We start from the raw sequence: 16,219 nt of genomic DNA, 5'->3' as shown, positions 1-16,219 counted from the left end.
ATGGATCGAGCAGCGCGTTTCCGTGTTTCCGAACCGCACCTTATACCCTCGGCCATTAGATCGAGAATCGTCGTATCCGTGTCTCGAAAAGAACTTTTGGCACGCTTCAGCGACAATACAGTTTATTGTCTTTTTGTTGATATTACGGGTTTATTTAAGTGAAATTGGATAAATGGTCATCTCACGATGTTGCGCTATTCAAACCAGTGCGGCGTGGCCACAGTGCGGTACTCGTTTCCGTGATGCTAGCTGTATTATTACAGTAAAAATAAAACCCGAAAATCAAGAAGAAAAGAGAGTATTCACTGTGATGTTATACAAAATGTGAACGCAGCTCCGGTACGCCGGTGCTTAGTCGACTGAATTAGAACATTGTGAGCTTAATTGTGCTTGCTGATAAGTGAAATAATAACATGGACTTCATAAAGTATTTGTCGGTTTTAGTCGTGTTGTTCTTTGAAAGCGGTGAAACCGGAGGGCACGGGGAAAAGCATCAGTAAGGATTCTTTTGGTTTTATAATTAAAAACTTAAATTTTGTATTCCTAATTTTGAGTGCGATAATGTTATCTCACACAAAATTCAGCTGCTATTGCGAGAGGCTTTGTGTATGCATACATGTGTATAATGTAAAAGAGTCTCGAAGATACGTCGTGAAATTCAACGTTTTGAAAAAGTTTTTATATTGCCGTCGAAATTAAATGACTGTATTAATGGTCGCTGTTACTAATATAAATTAAAACAAAAGCGAATTTCTCTGCTTCAGCTTAATTTTGTTGTGATTTATTCAAATCTTTCTATCGTTTATATTTATTACTTTAATTGTTTTTCAGTGATCAGCTCCGAATACATCTGCCGAAATTTATCCATCATGATCGTCACACAAAAGTAATAACAATTCACCATCATCATCACAAACCAAAAAAGGAACATCATCACCATCACCATCATCATCACAAAAAACCTCAAATACCCCATGGGCATCATTACCATCATCATCACAAGAAATCGCACTCGACATCTCATTCTGTGTCAAAAGGTAGTGAGCATGGCCATCACGGACATCACCACAAGCATCATGGCCATCACAAAAATCATGGGCATCACGGGCATTCTGGTCACCACGGTCATTCTAGCCATCATGGTCACCACGGACATTCTAGCCACCATGGACACGGCCATAACCACCACGAATCGCCTTCATTTCATTACGAGCCGCCGGCAATTCCATCCTTTGAAGATGACTTCGGACCATCCTTTACGTCTTCAGCACCATCATATGGCAGCAATATAGCTCAGAATGAGCCACATGTCCGTGGAATTTCTCATACTATAAAACAGGTTAAGGTTTACGATTCTTTACCTAATGGGATTCCAGCAAGCATTGGTTCTCATGGATATGAAGTAACGGAAAACGGAGATGACTCCAATGACGACGTATTTACTTCAGTGAATTCTTTACAACAATCGTTTCCAGCCACATATGGTTATATACGAGGTGCTGCGGGCGTCCATGATCCGTTTGCGGAGTTAACGCCTCGAGACACGGCACAAACAAACAGTCCCGATCCGTTTTCTGCGGGCGCTCCGCCTGCCGTACTGTTTGCTAGTGGAGAGTCTTACGAAGGAAACGTTCCAATCGATCATTTCACGTCTTCCGCTGCAGCTGGTAACGTTGGACTATCTAGCGGAGAATCGGCAGATCAGTTCCCAGTAACGTTCCAAGCAGAAGACGGAACGCCGACTTCTTTTGCTGGAGCCGTAGGTGGTATTTCTGGATTTGATGCAGGCGATCGTTCTATAATCGATGAAACACCCGTGTCAGTTTCACGAGAAGCGGGCATCCAACAAAGGACGAAAACAGGAGAAATCGAAACTTTAATTTATTAAATCAATTTATTATTATATTATATTTTATAAAGTCGTCATATTATCATAATATTTTGTCTTAATATAATAAAAAAAAAACATTATTCGTAATTTATCATAGCGCTTAGGATAAATGACTTACTTATACATATTTAGTACAAAAATAACTCTTAGTTATAATAACGATAAGTATTGAGTAAAATATTTGTTTTTAAACTGAGTGAATGTATAATAAAAGAAAAGAAATTAAAAGTTATTAGAACGATCATACTTTCCGTTTCCACAATAATATAGGTACGTATTGCGGAAATGTATTACATCATTATCTAATAATTTGGTGCACATAAAAAGTCAACATTAACCACAATTCGATACGCCCTAGATCCGGAATTGCACAAAGTATAAAAAAAAATACTCCGTCACAGATTCCGGCGTAACCGAAGTAATTTTATTAAATGATTAACGACGACGAAAAATTTGTCACGTTTCATCTCAGAATCTGTTGATTTTTTTTATTTGATATAAGATGAATAAACAAGTTTCCGGCCTATCTGGTATTAAGCAGTGTCCGAACCTATGGACATTATAACAGGAATTATACCACCCACCATGAAATGTCCAGTCTCTTCTTTTGTCTTATTACATTAAAAATGCGGGTATTCTACCATTCAAACCAAGATATAGATGGTTAAAATAGGCAAGATGGAAATTAATCCAATTATAAATTTATAAATTTCAAGGGTTTCATTTTTTTTCCCTACCTAATTGTTGGCTACCAAGGGGAGGCCTATTCCAACTTACGTGGACCGTAAGGTGAGCACACAGGCTCAACTTGAGAGAATTGCTAACAATAACCCTAGCAAGAACAGTGCTTTCCTGAGTCTACTACCGGATCAGAATCGCGAGCTACTGTGAAGATCCGGCGAGAAACTTAGTGGGTTAGTTTACTCGTCGAACTTTTCGTCTTAATCGACGAGACCAGGACGGTGACCGGTGCTTGAAGAGCTTAAAAGCACCGAGAGTGGTTCTGGGGGATCCGACAAAACATGCTTCGAGTGACGGTGGCTTTGCGTCGCCCCGTCGCCTTGGTCGGATATCGTTGCGAGTTAACGAATTAAAAACGCACGTACTAAAATCAAAGAGAAAATAAAATTAGGTCGTGATTTACGAAGCGGAGGAAAATCCATATAGACGCTCCCCTTGACGAATTTCAGAGCGAAAAATTCGAGAAAACTGTCCTAGAATAATACAAATTATGTATCTTATCACCATAAAGTCGTAGTCAGCTACGACTACTCTTGTCAAAAGTTTCATACTGTGATGAACAAAATCAAAAATCTGCTCAGCTCATCAGTTCATCTTTTGAAAATCGTTTACAACCTGCTTAGAATTTTCTGGCATTTCCTCGACGACTTTCTTCAAAAATCTCTTTTCCCTTATATTTATAGTATATTAAGTTTTGTGTATTACATATACCTAACGAACGTTTTCAATTCGACAAAAAAAATTGAGAAAGATTATAGTCCTTTGGCTATATAGTTGCCATTTTACAATATTGGCCATTTACTATATAATTTATGCATTTCAAATTCAATTAATTGAATAGTGATTAGTGTTTTGTCTTCACTATGTTTTTTTTCTTTTTATCAATATAGACACGACAATAATACTAGAATACGAGTGCCATCGCGGCATTGCCCCACAAACGCCTCACAACATTAATGACGCGTATGGAGAGAATACTACAAACGAACGTAAGATTATTAGTTGGAACACTTCCGACGTGGGAAATATAATTTAAAAAATTAGCCCTGTGGTTATCCGAAAACTAAAGTCAACAACGATGAATTGAAAGTGATAATTGAAGCTGACGATACCAATCTACCGCTTAGTTAGCGTGTCTTTCAACGTTAGCATCAAAACGATATTGACAAGGGATGAACGATCGCCGGTGCGACGACCGCGTAAAGTATGCCCCTTGCGTTGCTAGCGAACACAGAAAGGAAGGGATTTTGAACAGCATTGTCGCTTATGACGAAAAGTTGATCCTTTTTTATAAAGTTAAGCGGTCATCTTGCTGTTTAGACCCTGGTTGAGTGCCTAAGCAATGCCCTAAACGAAAACTTACCCCTGAAAACTTCTTAAAAAATGTCACCAGCATTCCTGCGGATATGCAATGTGAGGAACTGGACACGGTGATGGAGAAGCTCCCGAATCTATAGCCAGCCTTAGGTAGTCACTCGTCCCCGCTGCTGCTACACGAAAACCCTCGACCTCATACGGTACAATCAATGGTCTCTAAGCTAGAAAGAGCTAGGGTTGTATGTTTTGCGTCATCCACAGTGTTCATCAAACCTTGCACTGACCAACTTTTACTTTTTCCAAAGTTTGGATTACTTCTCGACATGGACAATTATTTCACACCCAAGAGGCAGTTCAAAATGCCTTTGAAGAGTTGGCTGGCTTCGGTACAGCTGATTTCTTCAAGAAGAACATCGAAATATTACTACTGCTGTGACAGAAATGCATATTTTATTCGATAGAAACTTACTATAAAACTTACTTCGTATTTCTGTATTATAATCGGCAACTTCATAGGTAAAGATCTAATATTTACTTGATCAATTTACGTAGATATACTAACATATTTTATGAAATTATTATCTGAGATGGCTTTGCGAATTCAGTCGTGCAGACGTTCGCAAATGAGGATATTTTTTTTAAAACCCTCGATATATCAGCATAAAGAAGAACTCTGATAATTTCTGTGTTTTGTACTACTTGTTCAACGGATAATCTCCGAAGATCTGTCGTTATTTTCAACATGTTTCATGAAACATTAAAATATACAGACCCTCAGCTTTTGTTAGCAAGCAATCTTGATCACTACTGGTCCATTGGCGATAGAAATTTAGGAAAGAAAGCATTTCATCAATGCATAAGATGCTGCCGTATAAAGGCAAATACACTTAAACCTGTGATGGCTAATCTTCCAGAACAACGTTTACATTTAGAATTTCCATTCTTAGACACTGAAATTGGCTATGCGGTGCCAATCGTGATAGTTGACCACAGAGGCGGGGAAACAAACTTATAAAATCATTTACATATATGTGTATCTCGCTACGACGCTACGAGAGCTTGAGCTTGTTTCAGATATGATAAAAGAAGCCTTTATGGCTGCTCTTCGCCGTTTTATTACCCGGAGGGGAAAACTACGCAACATTTTCTCAGACAACGGCACAACCTTTGTAGGAGCCTTCAACGAGATGACTCGATTTCTGTCACAAGATTTAGAACATAGTAATTTCGATTGAAGTTCACATTTCGGAGATCTTTGGGAGTCAGCAGTAAAACCAACAAAATGTCATTTAAAACGCACATAAGGTCTAACAAATTTAACTTTCCGAAAAATAGCAACATGTGTGGCGGTAGCCATCACACAACGCAAGATAATTGACAGATGCCTGAATCTCGCTTACGACATTTTCAAAATAAAGCGCATATATACAAGTTCCGAACAACAACATTCGGACCGTCGGTCTACCGAGCAATATCACCCGCTCGGTGGAAGATCTTCCCTTTGTCGTATATTCCCAAACTGGTGACCTGCGACGGAACAATCGCAACCTTCTGATTCATCATCAGCGCATCAAAAACTTCGGCTACCACAATCCCCGCATTCTCGCAGATAAAAGCAAGTCATCGACAGTTGTCCCACAGCAAGCCAGCATCGCAGCCTCAACAGGACCATCGCAGCCGACTCACCGCGCTTCCTGGCCCTACGGCACGCACCTACACTGCCTCATCACGCAGCATTCAAGCTCAGTCTCGACTCACCGCAGACTTCGAGCAGCACTGGCGACAATCACGCAGCATTCAAGCTCAGTTTCGACTCACCGCAAACTTCGAGCAGCACTGGCACTTGCAAGCTAATCTCAGCACGGACAACGATAACTAAAATGACACGACCTCCGGTCTCGGAGGGGAGTGATGTGGCGGTAGCCATCACACAACGCAAGATAATTGACAGATGCCTGAATCTCGCTTACGACATTTTCAAAATAAAGCGCATATATACAAGTTCCGAACAACAACATTCGGACCGTCGGTCTACCGAGCAATATCACCTGCTCGGTGGAAGATCTTCCCTTTGTCGTATATATATCCCCAAACATGTTTGACACAAATCGAAGCAATTCTAAATTCAAGACCTTTAACTTCTTTATCGGATCACCCATCCGATCTCACTCCATTAACCCCAGCTCATTTCCTTATCGGACAATTACTGATGCACCACAACCTCAAGTACCAGATAGTGCCAAAACCACCAGTTTACAACGATTTCGCAGAATAGAATGTCTCAAACAACATTTTTCGATAATATTCTCTTAAGAATAGATCTGGTTACATGGTTACAACAAAAATCTAAATGGTGTAAAACATCCGTGGAGCCCTTCAAGGAGGGTGATCCAGTCATCGTAATGACTGGATCACCCTCCTTGAACGAACCATCATCATCTCCGCTATTGTGGCCACTTGGACGTATACTATAGCTGTACAATGGAAGCAACGGTGTTGGAAGAGTTGCAGACATTTCTACATACGACGAGGTGTCATTCGTCGAGCTTTCAACACTATCTGTCCACTTCCCATCAATTATTGAAGATACTTCAATGCTTCAACCGGGGAGTAGGTTCAGTTTCTGAACGTCAAAATGTCAGCGAGCGACGTCCGCCATGACAACAATCCCCTTCCAAATCCAGCCGCCAAGAGCGACGCATCGATTATATATTTCTTTTATATTATGTCTTTCATTTGTCATATAAAGGTACAATAAATATCTCAAAACAACAAATACAGTCCACGCTTAATTACCACAATGCAACAATGGTATAAATATAAATATGGCATAAAATGTCATTTTCATATTGGACGGTGCTGTTGACAGTTTAAAAAAAAAAACTCAATATCATTCCAGGGTATAAGCCATGCCAATTTTCATCGAAAGTACGTACTTGTAAGGATACTGTTGTTAACAAACTAGAAAGGAACAATGCAGACAAAAATAAGTCAAAGTTTTTAACTTCTACTTCAAAATCTTTAGTACTTATATGTATTAATCAATATGTTGAATATACAGATAGACCGAGAACAGATTTATTAAAGTAGAGATTTCTTAATAAAACATACTTATTATGAGTTCAGTGAATCGAAACCGAAACTCGAATTCAAGATTACTAAAGCTCTTATTGATGCAATCAAGGAATCGTTATTACGGTATGTGCCTACATAACAATATATTAAAAATGTAATAAAAAGCAGTATCAACAACATTAACTACCCGCTGGGTTTGGGTAGACATTAATTATTTGATTACCGTAATTGATACCTGAATAGGTTCGTTTAGGGAAACGAACTACAGAAGATCACTTGTTCTTATGTTCTTGCTTAGTAATAATTCAGAACAGGGCTACTAAGGTCATTTTCTTTTTGTCCTTTTCTGACTGGATTTACTTAATTTGCAATTTAATGAGTTCAACTAATTTTGGGAAATTCGCAATTTTTTGGGTTTTCAATTGGGTTTTCAATTTATTGGGTAAACGTGATAGAAAACTTGATTTTAGAATAAGAAGAGAATTGTATTGTTAATGTTAAATAATTTCAATTCTTAAAATACATAAAATTTTACTAACAAGACTGACTTAATTTTTTGTATCTCTTCGCTGGGAGCCTAGGGGACTATTTCAGCTTCGGACCTAAATTACGCTGACAAATGGATGGATGAATACGAAAGATGGCGCACCGTGGTCATTCACCGTAACGATTTAATTAATTGACTTTATTGTTTACATAGCAAAAAATTCAATGATTAGGTACCTAGTTTAGTAGAATTGTCGTCCGTTTTAATACGAGAAATAAATATGTATAGTTTCTATCTAATTCTATCTTTTAATTATTTTAATTACCTTATTACTACTACCTACAATTTCTTTAACCATAATAATATTTGAAAACACGTATTTTAAACGGTAGTTTTTGATACTGCATATTCAATTATTTCTTGCCTGATTGATATTGAATAATCGATATGCGTTGTAATATATTTGATAAGATACAAGTACAAAAATACTTATTAGGGTTCTAAAAAAAAAAAAGAAAACAAGATCATTACAAAACTTACTTTTCAGTAAAACACAAATAAGTCAAAAATTTATTTAAACGTTACAAACATAATAATAATATAATTAATAACATTTCTAACGATAACAACAATTCTTAAAACTATAAAACATTTACTAAATAAGATTAATCAGGTATTAGTCAAAGCTATTAAAGTACGTAGACGTAAAAAATGACCACAATATCTTAAACATACTTCCAGTAATAACCGTCCAGGTTTTATTAATAGTTTCGATAGCGGAGCCTCGGATTGTATTTCAAATGCGATTGTATCTCAAATACTCATTAAAATGTAAAATATTGCATACATTTTTAACAATATTTAAGGACGACATTAATCTCAAAAGTTTATTTCATTACAAATAACAGGTAAGTTATTTGAGTCGTCTATTATCAAAGGTGGCAATCTGTGCATTTGGACAAAAAAAAATTATTGATATGTCAATACAGATTGATTTGAATATAATCGTCTCCTTCAAAGAATACGGTTCAAAACCTGCATTAAATAAAGGTTAATACTTAACCTGTTATCTATCTAAGATGTCGTTCCGAAGAGTTTTGTGACTGCCAATGGAATACAAAGTCAATAATTCGTTTTTCTGATTTACCAATCATTGTCCAAAAGTCAGATTGCCGCCTTTGATAATAGTCGACTCAAATAACAGGTAAGTTATTTGTTCACAAATACAGTCATATTGAATTTATCGTACCGTAACAGTCAGGTACGTATTACACGAGGTATTTTAATACTGACGAAACGAATTTCCTAATCTATATTTACAATATAATTTACTGTCTATCCTTTTTTTTTATGATTGAAGGATTACTGGTGGCCCGGAGGCCTTTCCAGTTTCACCAGGACAGGCTGTCTATCCTAATATCCTTCGTGTCCTGTGTATTCCTCGCCCGTTCCTGAAAGCGCATAACTTCCACTGTCGCCTCCTTCGAAGCTCACGGGTGAGTCGCCGTAACTTCCATCGTGGCTTTCATCAGCTGCTCCCCAGCCGTGACCTACAATTATGAATAAAATAAATATTTTTATATGACAAGTTTATTTATTTTCCAAAACGTACGTAGCTATTATCATGGAATAGAGGAAATACGGCAACCTGTATCGCTCCAAAGTCATTATCAAGATAAGATTGTAAATATAGCTCCGAAGAGTAACATTAAGACTGTCAATCACAGAACAAAAAGAACAGCTCGGTAGAGTTCAAAAAGTTTGACGTGCGACATAGCCCCTGGACACAGCCCATTGATTTTCTCGTCAGATTCAGATCCGGAGGGAAAATGAAGCGAAGCATTACTCTTGCTAGGGCAAGTGTTAGCAAGTTTTCTCAGGCTGAGTATCGTGAACCTACTAAACCAGTGAATCTAGAATAGCCCGTCGAAAGCTATTAAGTAGGAAAAAAAAAGCTGAAAGATTTTCCCTTTATTGTTGTCGTCTAAACATATTTAAAAAAAAAACACAGTCTAGTACCATCTATCGTTTTGAAAAGGCTTAATTTTAATATTCCGAAACTTATTACATAAATCATAAATTATAATTGTGTTTATAATAATAGGTATTTATTACCTCCTCCTCCGTGTGGCGCAGCCTTAGGTTCGCCGTATGTGTAGCCAAGCACCTCGTAGTGGTCGTCGCCGCCGCCGCCTCCGCTCTTATGATGTATGTGTTTCACTATTGTGTGTTTGTGATGATGATGCTTTACAAACAAAGGCACGTGGATAATGACTTTCTTGTGGCCACCGCCGCCGCCACCCGCCATGATTAGTGACGCGAGTTCCACCACACATACCAAGGTTATCTGGAAATATCGAATTAATATCGAAACAAAGCCATTAAAACAATTTCTAAAGTGAAATAAAGGAAGTACGCGCTATAAATACAAAATTTAAGATTGACAGATTTTTTTGAGTTTTCCAGAGCTAGTTTAAGACACACCTCAACATTATCGACTTTTCACCAATTTTCTAATTTAAACACATTTTAAACGAATCGAACTAATTAATTCCTTTCGCTTTACTTTTTAATTATTATTTCCGTCCACCTCAATTCTCTATTACGTTTTATTAGGTATGTACATTTATTGTAACAGCAATATGTTCCTTTATATTTTCTCAGAAATTAGTTCACTTTTATCTGGAAATGCTAGAACATCGTCTTCACATTAGGACAGACGTTCAATCGCTAAAGCACTTAAGTCATTTACATAACAAATATTAAAAAAATCGCTTTGCTCAAAACGAACAAGAGTACATTGTGCATTCAAAATACATAATATCAGGCACGATGCGTTTACATAATAGCAGAACAGAGTTGCACAGTCACAAAAAAAATACAGGGAATTGTGAATGCTTTCTAATGACAGTAAATGTACACTACATTGTTAGAAGCCGTATCAAAACATAAATCTTTACGCATTTGTGATATTTGAAGTGGACGGAAATGTAAATAAGACAGTCATCAAGGGACTTGGAGATTGTTATGATAGGAAAATTGAGCGAGCCACTTAACATGTATAATTGGGACAGGTCCAACAACAATAATTTCTTTGATAAATAATCTAAGAACATGCATGTTGAATCCATAAATATGAATATTTGGTTAAATTATGGTGAGTTTGAAATCACGACATTTTGACTTTTTGCTCTAAAAGCATTTGTAGTTAGTGTAATCGGGTACCCTTCAAATTATATATTAGATTTTTTATTCGAAATTACATAAAAACACAATGAAATACATACATAATTAATTTTAAATATTTGTTGCAAAAACGTCTAGAACGAACGCTGCTGATAGGATTTAGTGCAAGTTATTTGTGTTGTGCAATTTGAGTAGACCCAAATAAAGAAAATAAAACTTCAGAAGCGAATCTCGTTATGCCTTTTACTTTGACTTGTTATCGTTTTAGTCCGGGATTGTAATCGATTGAACTACGTTTAAAGCATAAGAATGACTAAACAACTTGTAAAGCATAGATTAAGGAGCACTTCGGTGATTTTCGCGCGCTTATAAAGAGATGCATCTAGAATATTGGGGACTAGGTATTATATTGCTTGGGTATTAAATTTTTCATAAGTTCATATATATGCATGTATATATGGTTCACGAGACTCATCTAAGAATACAAATTGTAAAAAATTGAAAAACGAATAAATTCATGCAATAAAAACTTTGTATTGCATCCTTTACCTATACGTTGCATTATACATTACATAAGTACGTTGTATATTATATAAACCTTATCTTCCTAGAAAATTTTCCTGAATAAATTTAAGACAATTTTAGTTGAAACATGATTATTTCATTAAACTATTTATATTTGACTAATAACTTATTGACATTAAACTATGATTTTTGAAAGATAACATTTTTAATAGTTTTATAATAAAACTATATTGTTGACAAATATGGTGATCCCAAACTCCACTTGTATACTATTAATTAGTAAAGTATTATGTATTTTTTTGCAGTTTTAAATAGATACAACTTTTAGACGTACGTAATATGTTAAATTCGACTTTAAGGTTTGTTTATGTAGTAAGTCGTAAATTAAGCTCGTAAAAAATAAAAATTAATTTAATCAAGTTAACTTCACAGTACAGCGAATAATTTCATTGCTTTTTCAATACTAAAAGCTTACTTTGGAGTAATCATTCTTTTAACAGGTTCTTCTTAAATAAATTCTTAATAGGTAAATCGTAATACAGTTGTAACTCACCAGAAAACGTGCAGACATCTTGAGAGAATCTAGAGATGCTGAGGTGAGTGTCTGAACGCGGTAACTTACAAACGTTATGTGATAAAGAAATTTGAACAAAACTTCCTTTTATATGGCAACGTGGTCGCGTTTCGCGACACTGCCTCTTGACGGTTTCGATCTAATTTATATTTGAAAAAAATCAAACGAGTTTAGCTTCTAGCACGAACACCGAAAGATCAATTTGGCATAGTTCAATATTGTCACAAACAATCCCGAATTGCAATGTGAATAGAACCCAAAAGTCATTTGTGTAAAAACTATTTTCGTAGAAAATGCAAATTCAGCTTCTTGTATTATGAAGGTTCATTTAAAGTGAAAATATAGTCTGCCTTGTTCAGTAGAGGGGCTTGTTCGTGAAGGCAAAACCAAAATATAACTGATGAATATCTGTTTCAGTCATATCTAAAATCGCTAAGATAAATTATTACTGGATTAGTAAGATGAAACAGTGGTATTTATTAATCGAAGTATTTCGGTCCCTAAACGGATAAAGTTCAGTGAAACTGTGCTACTGAGATATAAATGGCTGACTGGTTTTCGTGTGTTTCATTCATGCTTTCCAGTCTGAAGGGTGGGGCAGGTGCTGCAATACATTTTAGACTATGATGGCAGGTCTTAAGGTAAGCGGTAGCCTTCATATTGTGAAGTTTGTTGATACTGGTAACCATCTGACACCGGTTCAGCCGGGAGCTCATCTTCCTATTACCTGCACGAAATATTAAATTATAGTTTATCTAAACATTTTCGCAGTCATGTACGCTGACTATAATCACGCATGTTGATGATCAATTTCTTATAAAAACTTTTTTATTTTTTTATTATTGAAGTATTACTGGTGGCCCGGAGGCCTTTCCAGTTTCACCAGGACAGGTGGGCAAGCAAAGGCTCAGCCAGGAGGGGTGGGATTTGCTAACAGCTACCCGAGCGCCTCCGAAGGAGACCTAACAGCTCAAGAGCAGCTGCTTCGCGAATGAATCTACTACCGGATCGGAATCGCGACCCGCTGAGAAGATTCGACGCCAAACTTAGCGAGCTGATTCATGGGTTAGGTTACGCGGCGAACTCTTTGTCGAGTTCGACGAGTACGGTTACCGGGGTCCCTAAGCCTGCTCCTAGTGTTAGAGCTGAAGGCGTCTAATGCAAAGGTTATTGGATCTAATGGATCCGTAAGGACGTGTCTAGGGCGTCGACGGTGACTGGCTCCTGCGTGATCAGGATTCGGGGAGTAGTCAACGGCGGCAACGATAAGGCGATTATCATGACGCATAGCCTTATCGAAGTATCGTTCCGACGCTGACTTCATGTATTTCTGGATAGATTCGAGGCCCAGGTCGTCGTGTAGGTCAACGTTCCTCACGAACCACGGAGCTCCGACGGCTAACCTGCAAAAGCGGGATTGTAGAGATTGGAGGGTGTCTATGTGTGTGCGGGCCGCGTGAGCGAACACCACACTCGCGTAAGTCATGACGGGCCTTATGCAAGTTTTGTAAAGTGTCACCTTGTTCCGAAGGGACATTTTACTCCGCTTACAGATCATGGGGTAGAGTCTACCGAGAATAAACGCGGCACGGTCACGGACTGATTTTATATGCGGGCGGAATGTCATCGATGCATCCAGGGTAACGCCCAGGTACTTGACCTTCCTGGTCCAGGGTATGGGTTGTAAGCTGTAAAGGGGCTGTAAAGAGAGTAATCGGGGGTGTGAGATTCCTCCTCCTAATTCGGGAGGAAATCCGTGTGGAGCTTCCCCTCTGAAATACAGGGTGGCCCATAAGTCCTTTGAAAAGTAAAATTTGAATAAAACGAACAGGGCGCGCGTGAGCGGTGCAGGGGAAGCGGGGGGAGTAACTTCGGTTTCTGGGAATTTAGTCGCGATGGAGCGTTTTACCGGAGCGGACCGTGCGTTTTGTGTGCGCGAGTTTTATAAAAACGACAATTCGGCAACCGTTGCGCGGCGTAAATTTCGAGAACACAAAGGTTTACACAACTTTGACGACACTCCAACTCTTCAAACGATTAAGAACTGGGTTGCTAAGTTCGAGGAGACCGGTTCGACGTGAGATAAACCGCGGTTGGGTCGCCCAAGGACGTCACGTACGGAACAAAACATAGACACAGTGACACAGTCTATTCGCGAAAATCCGACACAGTCAACTCGTAAGCGCGCCAGAGCATTAAACGTATCCAGGACATCGTTACAACGGATTTTGAAGAAAGATTTACATATGCACCCTTACAAAATTCAGTTGGTTCAAGAATTAAAGGAAACTGACGGTATTCAAAGACAAAATTATGCGAATGAAATGTTGAATCGGTTTACTTCCTTCAATAACATAATGTTCTCTGACGAGGCTCATTTCCATCTTAACGGGCATGTTAGTAAACAAAATTGCCGCTATTGGAGCCCCATCAATCCAAAACTTAAGCATCAGAAGCCCTTACATAGTCCGAAAGTGACTGTTTGGGCCGCTATGTCAGCCCATGGTATCCTAGGGCCTTACTTCTTTGAGGATGGCAGAGGGCGCGCAGTTACTGTTACGTCGGAGCGATATGTGGCTATGATCGAAGAGTTTTTCATACCAGAATTGCAAAACTTTTCAGGCTTTAATGCCAGGACATGGTTTCAACAGGATGGGGCCACTTCTCACACCTCTAACACTGCTATGCCCGTTATCCGTCAACTTTTTCCTGGCAAAGTTATCTCTAAGAGAGGAGACATTTCCTGGCCTCCACGTAGTCCAGATCTGACCCCGATGGATTTTTTTTGTGGGGCTACCTTAAGGCTAAAGTATACGACACAAACCCGCGGTCAATTGAGGCCCTAAAAGAAAACATCCGCAGAGAAATGACAAGCATTTCAGCAGTGACGTGCCGCGCAGTCATCGACAATTTTAGACGTCGTTTGCAAGAGTGCCGTGATCGCAACGGATTACATTTAGGAGATGTTATTTTCAAAAAATAATTCCCGTTTTTTAAGCTTTTTATGTAAATAAAAATTTAATTCATAATGTAATTAGTTTTATTTTAATAATTTTTTTTTCATATCAAAGGACTTATGGGCCACCCTGTAGCACCGCAGTACTTTTCGCTGGGTTGATGTCTATGCGCCATTTTCGGAACCACTGTCCTAGGGCTAGGGCTGCGCTCTGAAGCTTCTTCGCGATTAGGGACTTGTTTCTACTGGAATAATAAACAGTCGTGTCGTCGGCGAATAAAGCTAAATGGGTCGCCGCCGACCGGGGAATATCGTTAACGAATAAACTAAATAGGAGGGTTGAGTTATAAAAACTACAAGGCGGTGAGGTACTCGACAGACCTAAAAATCATAAGAATCGATTCAATCAATGTTACATTTTTGAAGTAATATATATTTAAATACTCATAAAAAAAATCTTATTGTACTCATAAAAAAAAAACTGTTTTGTAATTTTTATATAAACTTCTACTAATTGAATAAGAACTGTCTGATGAACTCATCTTTGTTTAATACCTCACTATTCAATTTTATTGCCTTTTGTTTATTTCATTTTTACACTAAACACAATATTGCAAATTACACGAGCCTAACAATGGCGGAGAACTTTAGGTGCGTGAGAGCAGACTTAGACACTAACGCGCATGCGCACTTGTCAGTACCCAGGGAGGAACAGTTACACTTTCTTCCCTGTACAGCAGGACGAAAAGTTACACATTTTCTTCCTTGTACAGCGGAACGAAAACCGAACTTTCGGCGTCGGTAGGAGAAAAAGTATAACTTCCTACGTGGCTCGTTTACCGTTTGCCTAGTCATAATTATATATATATATATTATCAGAGAGTTGAATAATTAAAGGATAGTCGAACATCCAGCAGTGGACTACTGTAGGCTGATGATAATGAAAGAGTTATCGGGGCCCACTCACAGAGACTGAGTCGTGAGATTGAAAAAATACGGTTGTGAACAAAATTGCCATTTCCATCCTTTCATCCGATACGATTTTTTAGCAGCAGATATAAGACCGTGTGTTAGTTCGCAGACGTCCTATCATATAATTACTTCAATATGCCGCCGCGCCGTCTTTATTCTATTACACAACGTCAACCTTTCATAGATGAGACGTTGTAGATGTCTATGGGCTCCAGTAACCATTTAACACCAGATGGGCTGTGAGCTCGTCCAAACATCTAAGCAATAAAAACAAAATAACAATAAACCTAATTATGCCGAGTGTCATTTGACTACAGACAATTTATCAGTTGACTACTGAGTTTATGTAACTAATTGTTCTACATAACTAGATCGATCTATCGTGTTTGAAGCAGATAAAAAATGCGCGTGCACACATGACCCGCTTCGAGGTGCGCAAAACCCAAGCTCTTACTTTTACTATCATTTACGGAGAGGGAAGCTGATTATAAGATA

At 38.1% G+C, this 16,219-nt stretch overlaps 2 protein-coding genes and 1 long non-coding RNA gene across 3 annotated transcripts; 2 read left to right on the top strand and 1 right to left on the bottom strand.

The window, feature by feature from the left end:
* Positions 1–196: 196 nt before the first annotated feature.
* Positions 197–2,135, top strand: LOC119629212 (protein dissatisfaction-like). The gene is made up of 2 exons (XM_038014258.2): positions 197–496; positions 832–2,135. The coding sequence occupies exons 1-2, from the start codon at positions 414–416 to the stop codon at positions 1,886–1,888; spliced, it is 1,140 nt and encodes a 379-aa protein (XP_037870186.1). The 5' UTR covers positions 197–413; the 3' UTR covers positions 1,889–2,135.
* A 4,750-nt stretch (positions 2,136–6,885) lies between these two features.
* Positions 6,886–7,810, top strand: LOC134199779 (uncharacterized). Its single transcript, XR_009974401.1, has 2 exons — positions 6,886–7,147; positions 7,606–7,810. It is a non-coding gene; the product is annotated as an uncharacterized LOC134199779 (long non-coding RNA).
* A 228-nt stretch (positions 7,811–8,038) lies between these two features.
* Positions 8,039–11,882, bottom strand: LOC101735659 (uncharacterized). Its single transcript, XM_004929780.5, has 3 exons — positions 11,776–11,882; positions 9,627–9,858; positions 8,039–9,061 (listed from the first exon to the last, which is right to left on the bottom strand). The coding sequence occupies exons 1-3, from the start codon at positions 11,791–11,793 to the stop codon at positions 8,925–8,927; spliced, it is 387 nt and encodes a 128-aa protein (XP_004929837.1). The 5' UTR covers positions 11,794–11,882; the 3' UTR covers positions 8,039–8,924.
* Between the last annotated feature and the right edge of the window lie 4,337 nt (positions 11,883–16,219).

The sequence above is a fragment of the Bombyx mori genome, chromosome 1 (assembly GCF_030269925.1).
Source record: "Bombyx mori chromosome 1, ASM3026992v2".
Classification (NCBI taxonomy): domain Eukaryota; kingdom Metazoa; phylum Arthropoda; class Insecta; order Lepidoptera; family Bombycidae; genus Bombyx; species Bombyx mori.
This window is presented reverse-complemented; position numbering and strand designations above follow the sequence as displayed.